Source organism: Cheilinus undulatus, linkage group 3 (assembly GCF_018320785.1).
Source record: "Cheilinus undulatus linkage group 3, ASM1832078v1, whole genome shotgun sequence".
Lineage (NCBI taxonomy): Eukaryota > Metazoa > Chordata > Actinopteri > Labriformes > Labridae > Cheilinus > Cheilinus undulatus.
In genome coordinates this window covers 37,258,624-37,276,191 of record NC_054867.1, presented here as the reverse complement: position 1 = coordinate 37,276,191, position 17,568 = coordinate 37,258,624, and the positions used below count along the sequence as shown (strand labels likewise).

General features: G+C 37.4%; 1 protein-coding gene across 3 annotated transcripts in view; it reads left to right on the top strand.

Moving 5' to 3' along the window:
- The window catches only part of poc1a (POC1 centriolar protein A), a 71,583-nt gene that overhangs the window by 10,964 nt on the left and 43,051 nt on the right, over nt 1-17,568 (top strand). For all 3 annotated transcript variants that reach the window (XM_041816952.1, XM_041816934.1, XM_041816942.1), the window contains exons 7-9: nt 1,543-1,676; nt 7,345-7,413; nt 7,634-7,783. In XM_041816952.1, the coding sequence (XP_041672886.1) occupies nt 1,543-1,676; nt 7,345-7,413; nt 7,634-7,783 (353 nt within the window). The remainder of the gene's footprint in view (nt 1-1,542; nt 1,677-7,344; nt 7,414-7,633; nt 7,784-17,568) is intronic.

The window sequence follows — 17,568 nt, the reverse complement described above, 5'->3', positions numbered from 1 at the left end:
GGTAACAGGGCCCAAGCAGTGCCTGAACTGTTAATTTTAGGAGGAAAAAATGATAATGGTCACCAACATTAAAAGACACTTCTTTAATTGCAATTTAAATTTAACATTTACAACATGGATAGAATGCAAACCTGTCATTAAAAAACTAGGCTACTAAATTACTAAAAATGAGTGTGTACAACAGAAGTAAAAGTTTTTATCCCTGAAAACACCTTATATGGTTTGTGTGTGTTAGCCAGTAATGTGAGTGCTCAGATTTTTCGCTGTAGTAAAAGAAGCAATACCACAGTGTAAAATACTTTGAAACATGTGTTACTCTTACATATAAAATTAATTGTATAATTATGACAAAAACATATGCTTAGAGTTAAAAAAAAAATTAAAATAATGAATTGTATTAAATAAGAAGTCCTGATGTATAAGTGTGTTCATCACTACAATATTGCAGATGGTAAAGTGGAGATCATTTGGAGTGGTTTAGATTGAGACTGAGAGTGAAACAGAGCCACCTCACAGAGCAAAAGTTGCAAATATTTTAATTAATTCATTTTATCTGCAAACTGTAAAATAAAACTGATACAGATAGTCAGCCCGATAATCAGCCAGGCCTATTAAGAACACTTTGAGGGATTTGCTTCACACTTTGCACAAATGCCCACCTTGATAAATACACACGATATTTCAGAAATGACTCTGTGTTGACTCTGGGCTTGATAAATTACAGTGGACCAACAGCAGCAGATGACACAGCACCTTAAACCATCACTGACTGGAAACTGAAAACTGTGGACTTCAAGCCCCTTGGATTCTGTGCCTCTCTGATCCTAACACAAACGGTCCTGTAGTGTGACATAATGAACGACGCGTCCAAGACTCCTTACGATTCCTCATGACCACGATTCTACAAGACTAGCATGTCAGAATTTTTCGTACATGATTGTCTAGTTTGACACCCTGACCTGACATTAACGACGTGAATCCTGACGTTTACCAACAGGAGAACATTTGCTCCTTATCTTTGCATCATCATTTACTAGATTTACTACTTTTATCCCCTTTTATTCTCTAAACCTAATGTGTACATTTTATTTTATTTTATTTACATTATCACATGCATACCTTAAGTTCTATCTGAAGAAGAGCCAATCTATATTGTCCTCCTCTTGATACATCCATACTTATTATCCATAATCCAATCCATAATTGTTTCTTATTTTCCTTTCTATGAGCAAAAGACTGCTACAATCACACAGAGCGCTTCTGTTGCAGAGTGATTGACACTCTTTGGCCCGCCCCCGACAACCTGTGAACTAGCACTCAGTCACAGAGACAGTAGTGACGTCAGCATACGGTGAGTGGTCCGGACCACTCTTGTAGTGTTGCCAGGCTGTCGGCCAAGACGGGACAAGATTTGGTTGCATAGCCTGGCATGGTGCCATCATGAATGACCAAAAAAATCGCGTAGTCTGAGCCGGCCTTTAGTATCTTCCTACTTTGTGTTCTTCTTGTCATAATAACTGTATGTGTTTTTGTGCTTTCCAGTCCATAGTGGTGCGGTGAACAGCTTGTCTTTCCACCCAACTGGTAATTTCCTCATCACTGCATCCAGTGATTCTACAGTGAAGATTCTGGACCTTCTAGAGGGCAAGCTACTGTACACGCTCCATGGACACCAGGTAGACAGACATAAAACTTTAATAAATGAGCAGCATTTAGACATCCTGTGGGCCTAGAACTGCAGTGTACAAAGTCATGACCATGATGGGTCGTGTCTGTGTTTTTTATGCCTGAAGGTTCGTTGTGGACAGTTCTGTGTGAGCGTGTTTGACATCTCCTTTGTGCTCGTTTGATTGTCTGAAGTGTGTGTCTGTGTACGTTTATGTGTGTGCGTATGATGCCTTTTTTTGTACATGGTGTATTTTTGTACTTGCCAGGCGAGCAGGCAGCCCACTCATAATGACTCATCTCAGGACTGTTGGAAGGAAACAGAACATCGTTTCTGCCTCCGTTCTGTGTATCCTCTCCTCCTCTTTTTCTCTTCCTCCTCTCTGTTTCCGTCCCGTCCTTTTTCTTCTACAACTTTAACTCCCCCTCTTCCTCCCTATGTTTCGAGGAATGTTCTTAGCATCACCAGCCTAATTATCATCCTTGTTTTACTCCTCGTCCGCCCTAATTTTCTCCCACTGCCTCCCTTTTTTCCAGCCTTTCATGTACTCACATTTCGGCTGGCTGGACAAGCTGGCCGGACCTCTCTCTGACTGTATCTGTTTGTTTGAACAGCTGATGGACTGGCTTGCTGGCTGGTCGTGGAAATCAGTGGCTTGCCAGTACCACATGTGGTCCGTCTGTTTATCTTCTCCTCTGTACACGTAGCCTGTCTCATTTTCCTTTTTTCCCTCTGTGTTACCTGTGCTTCTCTTTAACTTCATGCCAAGACTCTTCTTTTTGTCAAGATGAAAAAAAGCAATGTTTTCCCCCGTCTCTCTTCACACCTCCAAATTTGTCATCTCCTACTCTCTGTCTCTGTTTCTGTTGTTGTTCTTTTTGGCTCAGTGGTGACTCCACCAATCTGTCGGTGCTGAGAGCGCCCAGGGTGTTAATTGTCTCTCCAGTCGCATACTTAGCTATGGGAGAGACCCCCATCTGTTCTTTGTGAGTGTGTAGGTGTTTGTGTGTTTATGTCTGCTTGTCTATGTTCATGTACAGTATGTGAAAACACATGAGGGCTCCAAGGGAGTGTTTTTCTTCTGTTGGATCTGACAAATACGCTGTTTATCTCACCTCTGGGGAACCATACCTGGCTGGGTTGATTCAGTCTAATTTAGGTTAATTTGTCTCTCTGCTCCCATGTCTGACAGCTGATTTGTCACAGTGTGATTCAAAACTTTTTTACAAAGAAAGTTTCCAGCCTTACACTCAACTTGTATTAAAAGCCAGTGCAAATAAGTGAGTTTTCAGCAAGGATTTGCAATTATCTATAGATTGAGCAGTTCTAATTTTAAAAGGTATTATATCGTTGCATAGTGTATTGTACTGTACAGTATCATACCTTATCATATCATACCGTACTGTATTGTTTTGTATCCTTTCCTTCAATATTGTATTATAGAGCCTTGGCTCCCAACCTGAGGACCCCGTTGGGGGGAGCCAGAGATTTCAGGGTGGACGCAAGGGTCAGTCTGCTCTGAGGTTGTTAAAAATTAAGGTCATTCAGACTAAAATCACAAATCAAATCAAAAACACATGAATGGTTCATCCAAAAGTCTTTTGGTAATAACACTTGTGTTTTAGGCTATTTTGTTTATCTTTAAATGATGAAAACAATTCAAACTGAAATGTATTTTTGACAGCAATGAGTCGCTTTTTTCATGTGGGTCATGGGGGGGCACAGCTCTTAGATATGTGAAGGGGGGGCTCAATGAAAAAAGGTTGGGAACCACTGCTATACAGTACAATATGACACATTACAATATGATACTATACAGTGCGATCTGAGATGATACAGTATGATAAGATATGCTATGAAACAATATGATACACTATGATACTGGAATTATAAATACAATATGATATGGTAGAGTACAGTACAATATGGCCCAATACAGTGTGAAACTATACAATATGATATGATATGATATGATATGATATGATACACTATACTATGATACCACACAGAATGATTAGGATATGATTTGATAGGCTATGACACTATAAAGTAGGATAAAATACTGAAGATACGATATGATACGTTACGGTACAAAATGATTAGGAGCGGTATGATACCGTATGATACCATACAATTAAAATGATAACACTATACTAGTACAGCTATTCTGCAATAGCTGATTCATACAAAACAATCATATGGCGATAAACTATGATATCTGTTAATGTAGGAATATAAATGGCCCTAAAATGGTTAAGAGCAGGATATATGTATTTATTCTCCAGAATTTGGCTGTTTTCACTTCCTGTCATGCTTCATCAATCATTTCTTTTTACTTCTGTCTAGTATTAACCAGCTGTATTCTTCTTTCATCTCGCTGTCAACTTTTTCTTTATTCAATATTATTGATATCAAATAAGCAGTCACTCGGTTTAGAGCACTATTTTTGCTGTTTTCTTTAAATTTCTATTTGGCACCAGTGATTCCAATGTATCACAAGAGTCAGGATGATCAAAGTGTCATCTCCTCTATGGTAGACCAACTGTTATTATAAGTCCTTCGTGAGACCAATAACTGATATGTGGAAACTGTGTGCATTTACAGTAAACTGAGACATAAGTAAGTTTAAAAGCTAGATTTACAGCATGAGATAAGACGTAAACCTGTTGTGTGAAAAAAACACTAGTCTACTTCATCAATAGTTGCAATGAATTTAAAGGTGCATTGTGTAGAATTTGGAATTTTAGCGACATCTAGCGTTCAGATTTTAGAATGAGCCAATCTGTTACCAAAACATCACATCAGTAAGCAACGACAGCCTGTGAAGACCAAAAAGGATCGTGAGCCGGACATCATTTACAGCAGTGATTAGGTGAGAGTTTATTCATTCGTTTTTGTAACCATTATTTTTATAGATTATAGGTCAGTCTTCTCCTCCACCCGCCTTCCAGGTAGCTTTCAGGATTGGCAGGCAGGTTCATATTTAAAAATCGCATTTCGCTCTTTCTGTCCCCAAAACGTTGCTGTAGACAACATGGCGGTTCGTTATGTCAGCCTCCGTGAGGGCGACCCGCAGTAATGTAAATTTAAAAAGCTTTTTTCTAATTTTGTAAAAAGAAAATGAAAGTTTAAAGGGGATGATTGTGCACTTATTTTAACGTACTTCACATAAATATATAACCATTATATCCCATTTACACCGTTTCTGTTCGGCGAAATGCAGCCAAATTCTACACACTGTACCTTTAATTGAAAATGTATCTCTGAAAACGGTACACCTTATACAGTTCATGCATGTATTAACTGTTAGTTCTTAAGTAAAGCAGCAATGCTACAGAGTGAAAATACTCTGATACAAGTATAACTTTGTTACTGATAACTTTGTTATGATGTAAATAAAAGAAACCATTCTAATTGGTCCAGTTATAAATAAAGATATACAAATCTATCATGTTGATGCTGAGTACCAAGGCAATAATTTTTGCCTTTTTCTCAGTAATGTCTATGTAACTTAATTTTACTCCTGACCTTTCCTTTTAAGGCTTTTGAAAAATGTAATGACTAATTTAGTAGCATTTTTAGAAACCATAATTACAGTTTTATAGCAACATGATGTAACTTGTTTTTAAGAGCTCTCAGAGGTGTGTTTAAATGAATAAAAGTGTATAAATTTCAGCCAGAACGATCATGTAATCATATTTACTTAGTCATAAGTCCATGCGAAGCACCATGTGGGGCCTGCCTGCTTTCTGTAACCTCAGTTCATTTATTGGTGCATAAAATGTGCCAGTTAGGTTCATTGCTCTGTCAGACTTTCTCTGTGACTCCGTGTGTGTGTGTCTGGCCATGGCAAGTGCCAGCCTGGCAGCAGGCATTAGTCAGAGCCGAGACAGAACACGCTGTCTGTCAGGCTGTCGCGTTGCCATAGTGACACTGTCTGCTTCTCTCAGGTGCTTCTGGGAAACCATTCCTCACCCAAACCAGCCTGTCTGGGTGCCAGCCGCAGGACACAGCAGCTCCTTTTTTCCTCCACCGGCAGCCTCCCTCTGTGTTTCTTTTTCCCTTTTCTTCTGTTTGTTCTCTCCTTCATCTTCTCTTTGAACGCAGTCAGAGGGTTCAGGCTCTAATCGCTGTCCCCATTCTGCATCAAGGGGTGGAAAAAAAAAAAGGAATAAACCCTGAGAGAGAGGGGTTATTTCGAGATTTTTTTGAAGTTGGGAGCCTGTCTTTGCTCCAGGTTCGTGAAAACAAACAGTAACACAAATACACAGTCAGTATACCAAAGCCTTGACTTCCTCAGGTGATTGTTTTTGGCTCTGACCACGGTGACCTCACCCCACCTGCAGCTCCACTTTCTAGTATTGATTGCTCTGCTGCAACCTCACACGCCCACCCCCCTCCTCCACAAACATATGAAGGAGCTTCTATTCAGAGTAAAGTTTCCTCAGAAGGTTTCCTTAAATCTATGAGCTAGAGACAAAAACACACACTCCTTTCAAGTTTTTGCCTTGTAATTGTGAGATATCAACTTTTGTTTGGCTAGTGTGTACTTCTGTGGTCTTAAAGTGTTTACTCCCTTTCAAAATTTATATCAGCACTTACACATGTACTGCTAAAAAAAGCCTTAATTAGGCATCCCCCATCAATTTTTTTTCTCTCCTTCCCTATTATAGTGAGTTATTTACTGTTTTTTTTGTCAAGACTTTAACTTATTTATCCCTTTGTTTTGAGAAATTGGTAATGATAGATTTAACTGAACTCTTGGGGATGTTCTGAGCCTTAGATTTTTTTTGGTATCCATCCTCTGACTTATACTTTTCAGTAACGTTTTCTCTGAGTTGCTTGGGATGTTCTTTGTTTCACCATGTAATGGTAGCCAGGAATACTGATTAACCCTTGAATACTTTTTATAGATACTGTAAAAACCCTGGTTTTCCCGTGACAGTTTAATTTCTGGAGATCTCAGGAAAAGGACTGAAATTAACTTGAATATCACAGGAAAACCAGCTTTGTTTAACAAAATAGATAAATGAGTCAAGATCTGGAGAAATGACCAAAATGTACTTATTTCCTTTAGAAACCAGAGGCAAATTAAATTTATGCACACATGTCTTTTAAGCCTTCCATACACTGTAGCTGCATTGCCCTGCAGAAGAAAAACATTTAATTATCCATATTTTTCAGAGACTGTGTTCGCTCAGAAGTGAATAAACAGTTGCAGCTTATCTTTATTATAAAGGCGGCATTAAACATTTATTTTTAGTATTTAAAAGTCCACCTAATTCTGTTATTTTTTCTTGATTGTTGATTTTGTGTAAATGTTAAACAAAAGTGTTTTATCAAAAGCTGCTCATCCCAGTTTTCAAAGCTCAATACTGAGCGCATTCTCAGAAGAGCACTGCAAAACCCTAACAAGTATTTATTTTTTAAAGATAAGCGGCATATTCTCTCCATTGGGTTGTTGTACTTAGCTATGTTTGTGCTTTTGCTGGATTTGTTGACTGCTTTTGAGCAGAGCATTTCACAGCAACCACTACTTTTCTTTTCTTTTCAACTTGACCAAACACTTTGCAGCCAAGAGGTCCAAGATTCTTCATGTTGTTAAAAAATAAAGGGCAACTACAGCAAAGGCAAACCTCTATTCATCATCTTTCTGCCTCTTTCTGTGCTCCTTTAAGGGTCAAGTAATGTGTGTGGCCTTCTCCAGGACAGGAGAGTACTTTGCCTCTGGTGGCTCAGATGAACAGGTGGGGACTTTTTCTTCTTACTGATGTCCTTAAAAAACCCTGATGTTGCTCAAGTCTTGTTAGGAAAATGTTAAAATCTCCTGCCTGTGTGTTATTACTGAGAATGATAACTGTGGGTGCATTGACAACTCATGCTGTGCAAATATCTGTTTATATTGTATTCTTACTTTTTTTAGACATGCTACTTAGGAATAAGCAATATATTTTATTTCCTTTTCAGGTTATGGTGTGGAAGAGTAACTTTGACTGTGCTGAATCCAGAGATAACGTCAGATTGCAGCATAAAACTTCTTCTAACATCAAAACCCCACCAACCAGCTCCATGTCTCACCCCAACTTTAACTCCCACCTCTCCCTTCTCCACAGCCAGGTAAGTTCTGCGATAGACCACAACGTCCAGCTAAAAGTTTATCTGCTCTCATGTCCCATTTAGATGGTATTTTTGCATCACTTTTAACACAACATGGACACGCAAAGTCACTTACTATCTGTCCTTTTTTTCCCTTACACACCTAACCCCCACATGCACCCATTACATTTGTCCTTAGTGGATATGAAATGATGCCCTAAACTCACTAGCTTTTACAATTCCATGACAGGTCCATCCACTGTACACAAGAAAGATTTTAGGGATGCATGGTATTGGATTTTTGCCAATATCGAATATTCTTATATTTACAAATTCATTTTGGCCAGTATTGATCTGATATTTAAATTTAGTTCATAACTGAAACTTAGATTCCTAGAAAACACTTTAACATTACAGGATGAACAAATGAACAAACATTAGTCCTTAAAACACAATTCAATTTTTTAGGAATGAGGATGAACAAAGGAAAAATAAATCAGGCTCTTTGTCTAGTAAAAATTATGAGATTTAAAGTCTTAATTCTGAGATAAAAACTAAAAAATCTGAGAAAGATAGTCCAAAGTGTTGGTTAAGAAGCAATAATTGTAAGATAAAAATGTTTAATTATGAGGTAAAAAGTTAAAATTATGATTTTAAAAGTCATAATTCTGGGAAAAGAGCTCATAAATCTGAGATAAATATTCCAAATTGTTGGTTAAGACAAAATAAATGGGAAATTAAAAAGTAAAATTATGAGATAAAAAACTAAAGTGATGGCATAAAAACAAATTATGGGATTAAAACTCATTATTCTAAGATTAAAACTCAGAAATCTGAGATAAATATTTGAAATTGTTGAAGAAGCCATAGTTGTGTGATAAAAAGTCAAAATTCTGAGATTTGAAAAAAAAAAAAACCCTAAAAATATGGGTTAAAAAGTCCAAATTATAAGATAAAAATATCACAACTATAAGAATAAAAACTAAATGATGGGATTAAAAATATGAATTGAAATGATAATAGGATGAAATCAAAATAATGAGATTAACAAAATAGTCAAAGCAATGAGGGAAAAAAATCTAAATTTTTAGAAGAAAAAAAACAAACATTTTGAATGAAGTCAGAAATTTGATAAACATTAACTAAAAATATAAAAAATTGTTTGACAAAGTAAAAATGTTTAGATTAAAGTCAAATTTATGTTATGAAATGATGAATGATGTCATAATTTTAGTTCGAGTAAGAGATAAAAATCCTAATTAACAATAAAATTTAATAATTATTTGATTTAAAATCAAGTTATGAGTTCAAAGGTCAAAATTATGAGATAAAAGTAAAACCATAAAATAAAATGCTGACATTATGTGTTAAAAGTTGAAATTACTGGAAAAATGTATTAAAAATTTTGATAAAAGATACATTTTACAAGTCAGATCTGATTGAAAGTCAAAATGAAGAGTAAAAAAGTCATTACAACTAGATTAAAAGCCACAACGATGAGATCACGAGTCATAATAATAAGATAACATGTCAAAGTTACAAGATTAAAATAAAAATTATGACTGAAAAGTTCAAATTGATGAGATAAAAAGATAAAACCATGAGATAAAATGCTAAAATTCTGAGTCAGAAAATGTATGTTATAAAACACACTAATGTCCAATAAATGTCAAAACCATGAGATAAATTTTCAGTTAGTCAGTTGTGATTAAATGTCAATATTTAGAGACAAAAATGTACAATGATGAGGTAAAATGCCATATTCGTGTGATCAAATGACAAAATAACATGATAAAAACCCAAATCATGTCAAAATAGTGTGAGATTAAATTGTGAGATTAAGAATAGAAATGAACAGATTAATGTAAAAAATCCTGAAAAAAAAGTCCAAATCATGAGATCAATGTTGACTTTTTTATTCTCATAATCATGACTCACAATCTTACTATGGAAGTTATTTGCTAAGCCCAAAATCCACTCCACCATTTTATACTGTTGTTTTGATTTTGCGGTAAAGATATCTGTATTGAATTGTAAAAACAAACATCTTTTTACCAAAATTTTCTCATTTGATGGAAAACACTTCATAAGGGTTTCACGCTCATTAACATGCATGTGTGCTGACTGGAATGAAGGATGAACCTAAAGAACGACATGCACACATGCCCGCCAGTAATTCAGGCTGCCAGTGTGGCTGACTTATTTCCTGCCTGCCTTTCCCTCCTTTGAAGTGTGCAGTGTGGCCTAGAGCTACATCCATATCTCCATGAAGGCAAGGAATACCTACTTATCCGGCAAATACACTTTGATACGCAGGAAGGTTTTTCTTCTATCTCTCTGATCACACGAGAAACGATGTAATATTAATCTGTGCTCGGCATTTGACTACATCCTTCAAAATTTCAGCACTCTTCAGATGATTTTCTTTAGAGAAGATGATTACAAATAAACAAAATTCAAAACCTTTAGTGCTCAGTGTCATCAGAGTACACGTGACACTGCACTCTCCTGATTGGAACTGTTTTTTTTCTGTTTGACAACAAAGGTTTCAGATAATATTATGACTCAATAAATGCCAGAATCAGTTACACTTTAAAACATATTGACAAAAATCAGGCCATCCAGACTGGAGAGCGTATTTTAAGGCAGCATCTTCTCCATTTTTTTATGACAGTAATTTAATAGAGCACCAGTCTGTTTTTCAGCAATCTTAAAAGATTGCACCACACCCTTTCTCGCTGTTGTGTGCAGTGCTAATCTTTAAATAAGAAAGTGGTGTTTGAAAAAACATTAGTTGGAAAAAAAAAAAAAAAAACTACAATCCAACTTTAAGGGTTTAGGAACTATGTTTACTTATCTGGACAGGTTTTGGTAAATGCTGACTCATGAGCTGCTTAGCTTTGTACAAAAGCTGTTTAGCACAGAAATAAGATTTTTCAACAAAAAGGAATGAGAAAATGGAAATATCTCCATCGGGTTTACAACCACCGCAATACAGAGGTGAAAAATTAACAGTAGCAGGTTATTTTAATCAGCATTAAAGCTCCCATCAGAAACTTTTGGGCTGTGTTGATTTTGTTGACCCCTATGGACGAAGATTGAAGACTTAGGTGTTTTCGGATTTTGTCTTGTTCATGTGTAGGTAATGTTTTGTGTCAACTGCTTATTTGGTGCTGATCTCATGGCAGGGGAACAGACATAAAATATAGAAAGAGTTAATCTTTTCTCTGATGATTTGTTTCCTTTTCAAAGTCATGCTAAGAGAGGGATCTGACTTTTTTCATATTAGGCCAGAGTTTTATAACTAATGTGTAATGAGTGACTAGTAAGCCAGCACTTGTTAATTGCAAAAATACCCATGTCATATACACCATCTATACACATACAGCTGTTTTAAAGCAACAATATGTAACTTCTACACCTTAAAATGGTAGTTTCATAGTCATTACTATAATAGAATAGCTTAAAGCAAGTAAACTGGCATCTGGAGTGCCCTACTCACCTCTTTTTAGCACTATGTAACTTTGGCTGCAGACATTGCATACAGCTTTTGCGCACCTGAACACACAAGCCACTTAGCTTGTCTTGTTGTTAGTTACAGTGGCAGGATGGACGGTGACAGATGAAGCTAAGAAGAGAAGAGGTGAGATCATTTTTGGCAGTCATCTGATCCAGGCTAAGTCTGAGGTTTGCACACGAAAAATGTATGAAATTTTTTTACAACAGGCTGAAGATGCTAGAACAGTAAAAACTATAGACTAAAGACACTAGAAAAGTACAACCAATAGGCTGAAGATGCCAGCAAAGTACACACGATGGGCTGAAGATGCCAGCAAATTGCATGCAACAGGCTGAATATGCTAGTAAAGTACAGGCAGTGCCCTATAATAACTAACAAAGAGCATACAATGGGCTGTACGCTAATAAAAGATTAAGTGCAAATAGCTGTTAGTTACAGTGGCAGGCAGATAAAGCTAAGAAGAGAAAAAGAGAGATCATGTTTAGCAGCTTTACTGGGTACAGGAAGTCATCTGAGCCAGGCTAAGTCTGAGGTTTGCACATGTAAAATGTATGCATTTTTTCCCAGTATTTTTTTAGCTAAAGATGCTATTAAGGCACAAACAATGGGCTGAAAATGCTAGAAAAGTACAAGCAATGGGCTGAAGACACTAGAAAAGTACAAACGGGCTGAAGACACTAGAAAAGTATAAGCAATAGACTGAATACGCTAGAAAAGTACAAGCAATTGGGTTGTAATTGCTAGAAAAGTACAAAATGGGCTGAAGATACTAGAAAAGTACAAGCAATGGGCTTAAGATATTAGAAAAGTACAAGCAATGGGCTAAAGATACTAGAAAAGTACAAGCAATGGGCTAAAGATGTTAGAAAAGTACAAGCAACGGGCTGAAGACGCGAGAAAAGTACAAACAACAGGCTGAAGACGCTAGAAAAGTACAAACAACAGGCTGAAGACGCTAGAAAAGTACAAACAACAGGCTGAAGATGCTAGAAAAGTACAAACAACTGGCTGAAGATGCTAGAAAAGTACAAGCAATGGGCTGAAGATGAAGTTTTATCGCCAGGAACATTTTCATGTACTAGGAATTTGACTGGTATTTGTTGCAAAGCTGTAGTGCAAAGCTGTAGTGCAAGTCCAGTGTGCATTATTGCAATATCAATATTGTCTACTGGCTCTTGGGTTTGATGCGAGTCATGTGGGGGGAGAATCTCTAAGCGCTCTATGCTCTCATTGGTTAACTCTACTGACTCATCACATCAAAACTGCAGAAGATGGAAAGAAAAGTCAAACTCATGAGTTTCAATTGAGGATATATCTGTACTTTGCTACATTGAACTTCCCCTCAACTCTGACTCCCCTACAGCATGATGCTGCCACCACCATGCTTCCCTGCTGGGATAGTGTTGAGCAGGTGATGAGCAGTGCCTGGTTTCCTCCAGACAACATTTAGAATTATAGTCTGACATCACCTTCAATCGTCTGGATTATTTGTTTGGTTACTTACTGATTTTCACCCCTAATTTTATGTCAAAAAATATCAGACAATTGTAACGAAAAGGCCTACACAACTTGGATCAGCCTAAGGAGGCACTTTCTGAATTTGCTACAACTCCCAAATATTCAGTAAATACCACAAAGCAACAACCAGAAAACTTACCAGCTGATGAGTGGAGCCAAGAAATAATTCATAGTATTTACTTGTTAAGTAAATATTAGCACATATTGACACAGTGATCACATTATTATTAAAACAGTGTGAGAGAGAGAGATCAGCCCATCTGATGTGAAAGATAAATGATTAGAGACAAACAGAAAGTGAGAAAGTATCACAGCCATTAGTGAGAATGAATTATTTAAAGACCTCATCAAATGTCACCCACACACAGAGGACAGGGTGTCACAGCCTGGCTCAACCTCAGGGAAAGGTTTGGATTTCAACCTCTTTGACGTCTACAGAGGTACTTACATCAACAAGGGCAAAGCCAAGGTCCTCTCTCTCTCTCTCTTTGCTTTCTGATATTGATCCTCCCAGTCAGAAGTAAAGATCCAGCCACAGTGATCCAGCCTTACCTTTACACTTGATTGGAGATCAAAATAGCGTGAGACTCTTAATAGACAATGTCTACTGTGAAAAATCTTTGATGTGATATTAATCTAGCACTGACTCTACAAAGTTACAAAAGCCTTATTAGACATTAGTTAAAGTAGAGCAAAGCATTACTGGGCAACATGTAGTGAAGCAGAAACACTTTTGTAGAGGTGATTTTTATAACATCTCCTCCACAATAGCTTTGATGCTATAACTACAAATCTTTTAATGTCCTTTAAACACCAGCTTCTTTGTGCCATCCATCGACCCCTTCAGGCTCTTTTTTCCCCCCTCGTCTCTGTCTGACTGTGTCTGTCTGCCTGCCGCTGTGATACAGGATTGTAAATAGATTTTAATGGCTCTTCTCCTCGACAGCCGTTATTACAGACGTGCCTCAAAGGGTGATTAGAAAATGGGCAGTTGGGCCGTGTGGAGAGACATGATTAGTGCGTCGTATGAATCGCATTCTCCTCTTCTGAGAACTGCTCTTCTTGTAAAAACCCATTACACTGGGAATAATGGTCTTTCAAATACAGCACTGTACTTCACATCTCCCTTATGATTAAAGCTGGCACCAGACAGATCAGATCTGGTGTTTGTGTTTGCTCTCTTTCGGCTCAAAAGGAAAAGATGCCGTTTTAATTGAGGGCGCATGGTTTTAAACTTTGATTTTTGTTGTGTTATCTTTTTGGACTTGCAGATTCTGAATTAGATATTTTGAGAGAGCTGCTCACAAAGGTTGGGCACTCTGCTGGTTGTATTGTTGTCAGTCAGATCAGCGAGAGAGAGACTTCTCTGATATGTTCTCTTCTTTAAAGCTTTTGTTTTAATGGTTTTGTGATGTTGATGTTATCTGCACTCTCCTAAATACATAAGGCTTCCCTGGTGAAAAACTTGAATTGCAAGTTTAGCTTTTAAAACTGTAGTTGTGCCGGTGTTTTTCACAGGACTTCAGGAGACTATGTTCTGGGGACTCAGAACTGTCTGTTGGGGTCCCCCAGGAGAAACATTTGAACATTTCAAAGTTAAATGCATCAATCTTGTGCACTTTGAAAGGCAAATTAAAAGGCAAATCAATGGAAATGTTTTTTCTCTTTGAACAATTTTCTCTTTTAGTTATTTAATCAGAGGTGTACTGATATAGCTGGATAATTTTTCTCCTTTTTAAAAAACCTGTTATTGACATCTCAAGATTGCGCCTTACCTTGTCTTTTCTAGAGTTTCATTATGTTTATAATAAAACACTGAATGTCTACCAACATTTCATAAAAAGAAAAGTCTTCAAAACTGCAGCAGGTCACATGACCATATCTGTTTCTAAATCCAGCTGATCTCCACCAGAAAATTTTGTCACAGCATTTATTTCCTGTTTTCTTGTTTACTTTATTCCATGCTGGGGTTGTTATTTTTTCTATTTTAGCCCAAGTCAAACAAAATCCATGCACATTCAAATTCTAGAAAGCAATACTAAGTCATTAACACTCACACATTATTCTTAGTCAGGATGCATTGATAAATAAGTGTGTGGCATGTTGAATCCTGCTCGTAAAATTGCAGTTACTTGAGGCTGGATAATATCTGAACCTGGGTAATAGAGGAGTGGATTAAGGTATATTAGTTATGTTTATGGTATGGAAAGAATAACTTTAGAAAGATCTGGACCAAGTGGGTTAAATCTTTAAGTTCCCTGCAGGCAGGTTTAGAGGCCAACAAAGGACCCTTTGATTGATGGTGTCTTATCTCAGCAAACCTCATTAATTTCTGTTCTTTTTTCTCTTTAGTCTCTCCTTAATGTCTTTAATTACTCTTGTGCACTGCCTTTATCTCTTTCATGTTGTTTTTACTATTCATATTTGTAAAAGCAAAGCTTGAGGACTGCAGAGGTAATTGACCAGTATTTTTTCATCTCTGTGCCCTTGGATATAAACTGTTTTTTCCAAAAACAAAACTAAGAATGTGGAAAAGATTTTGAAGTTATTTTAGTAAGAATTGAAGACATCTTTAGTTAAAAGTGCACTTAAAACACACAGTATGTCAAATTCAGCCACCATGGGGCTCTCGGTCCAAACACCCTGGCTGTTAAAAACAGCACCTGATAAGACATATTTACTAAACATAAAACAGATGTTCAAGTTTCATTCTTGAATTTCTCAAAAAGAGGGGAAAATGGCTTTTTAGGCCCCATTTACACGACAACGTTTTCCAGTGAAAACGTAAAAGTTTTGTAGTGTTTTGGCTGTCCGTTTACACTGCAACGGCATTTTGGTGCCTAAAAACGAAACTTTTTGGAAACGGGCGCCAGAGTGGAAGTTTTTCAAAATGCCCCCGTCTCCATCTCCGTGTAAGCAGGGAAACCGGCACTTTCTGAAAACGGAGATGCGCACTGCGGCTGCAGTAGAGGGATAGCGCTGCACTCCTACTTATGTTCAGAAGAAGGAAGTGTCTGTTGGCATGCGCTTATTTTGGTTCATTGCAAAATCACACCTCCATCTACTTGCCTGGCATGTATACTACATTGTTTTTGGTGTTTCCCGCAGTCTTGTGTGAACAGAGATCGTTTTGAAAACGTTGCCATCTGAACGTGAAACTTTTTGGAAACGAAAATGGAAAACAAAGCAAAACGTTGTCATGTAAACGGGGCCTTAAAGCGCCTTTTCGTGTAAGCGTTGGTAGCAAACCCAGATGTACAGCATCTTAGCAAGCACAGCAGACTGGAGTAGATCCTGAAATGAGCACCTCTATGAAATAAATTAGGATAGTAATGGGAGTTGGTTTGAAGTGAAAATCAAGGGTGCTTTCACATTATGCCCAGTTGTTTTGAACTGCGCAGTGGCGCGATTCCTCCCCGTCCCCTTCCCCCTGCTGTCTTGCTTTCACGCTAGCAACATTGATCCGGGCCCACTTGTGTATGTACTCAGTCTGAAACAGCAGGTGGCGGTATGCATGTAGCTGGTTTACAACCCCGCCAAGGAGGAGAAAGAAAAAGCAGCTACCATGGCAACCACTCAGGTCATGACCTGAGCGAAGATTGATTTTGTTTTAACCAGGCAAAAAGTCCATCCTGAAGATATGGATGATTCAAAATCACTTTTTAAGATGCCAGCAGTGTTGCTCTTTGTATCTGCACACCAATGTGTTGCTCAGAGGATTAAATGTATGGAATGAAATTTGTGTTAAAAAGATTCAAACAAAACTTTTTCAGTATCAAACAAAAATTAACAGTTGAAAACAAAAAAATGTAATCCTAGCAAAAACAAGTTCACATCAAGAGCACAAATTCAAAAAAGCTACCAAATTCTTAGTCTCTAAATTTTAAACAACCAAACTGAGGAGCAAGAGCAAAAGTCTGATCACTGAGGGAGAAAAAAACAGAACTGTAAAAAAAAAGATAGATGTTCAAAATTTAAAGACTAATAATTTGGTTGCTTTTTTGAATTTGTACCCTTGTTGTGAATTTTTTTTTTTTTTTTGCTTGGATTACATTTTTTGTTTTCAAATGCTATTTTTTGTTTGATACTGAAAAAGTTTTGTTTAAATCTTTTTGACACAAATTTCATTCCATATAAATGGGATTATACTGCAGACTTTTATTACCTTTGCATCTTATCTCACTGACTCCAACTTGTGTTCCCCCATAAAGTCTCAACAGACCCTTTACTGACTGGATTCTGATGATTTCCGTCCTTTATTGAGGAAAGATGTAAACAAACTGCTGGAAAGAAGTTTAGTTTTTATGATGACATCATAAAGCTGATATGACATTCTGCCCCGTATCCCCCCGGTGCCGTTGCATTCACATCTCATTCGAACTGTGCCCGAGACCACCTCCCCTAGTGGGCCGTGGTTCTTTTGCATTCACACTGACCAAAACAAACCAGACTTCAGGCTTGAGTGCACTTGGATCCAGGACCGGCCCCCTAGTGTGAAAGCCACCTAAATCGGAATGAAATTGTAACCCCCAGACACGGATTAGACGGAATCATGAGATATTGAAGGATTTACATCTCGAACTCATGAGTGAGCAGTTATCTGTATTGGGAGCAAAACAACTGACTGGGGCATCCCTAATCATGGCAATAAAATAGACACTTCATAAATAACATAATCCTGAGAGATACTGCAAAAATCTGCCAGTCATAATGAGATTCTTACACAGAGCAATTTAATAGCTGAGTACATCCAGATGTCTGGGCTTTG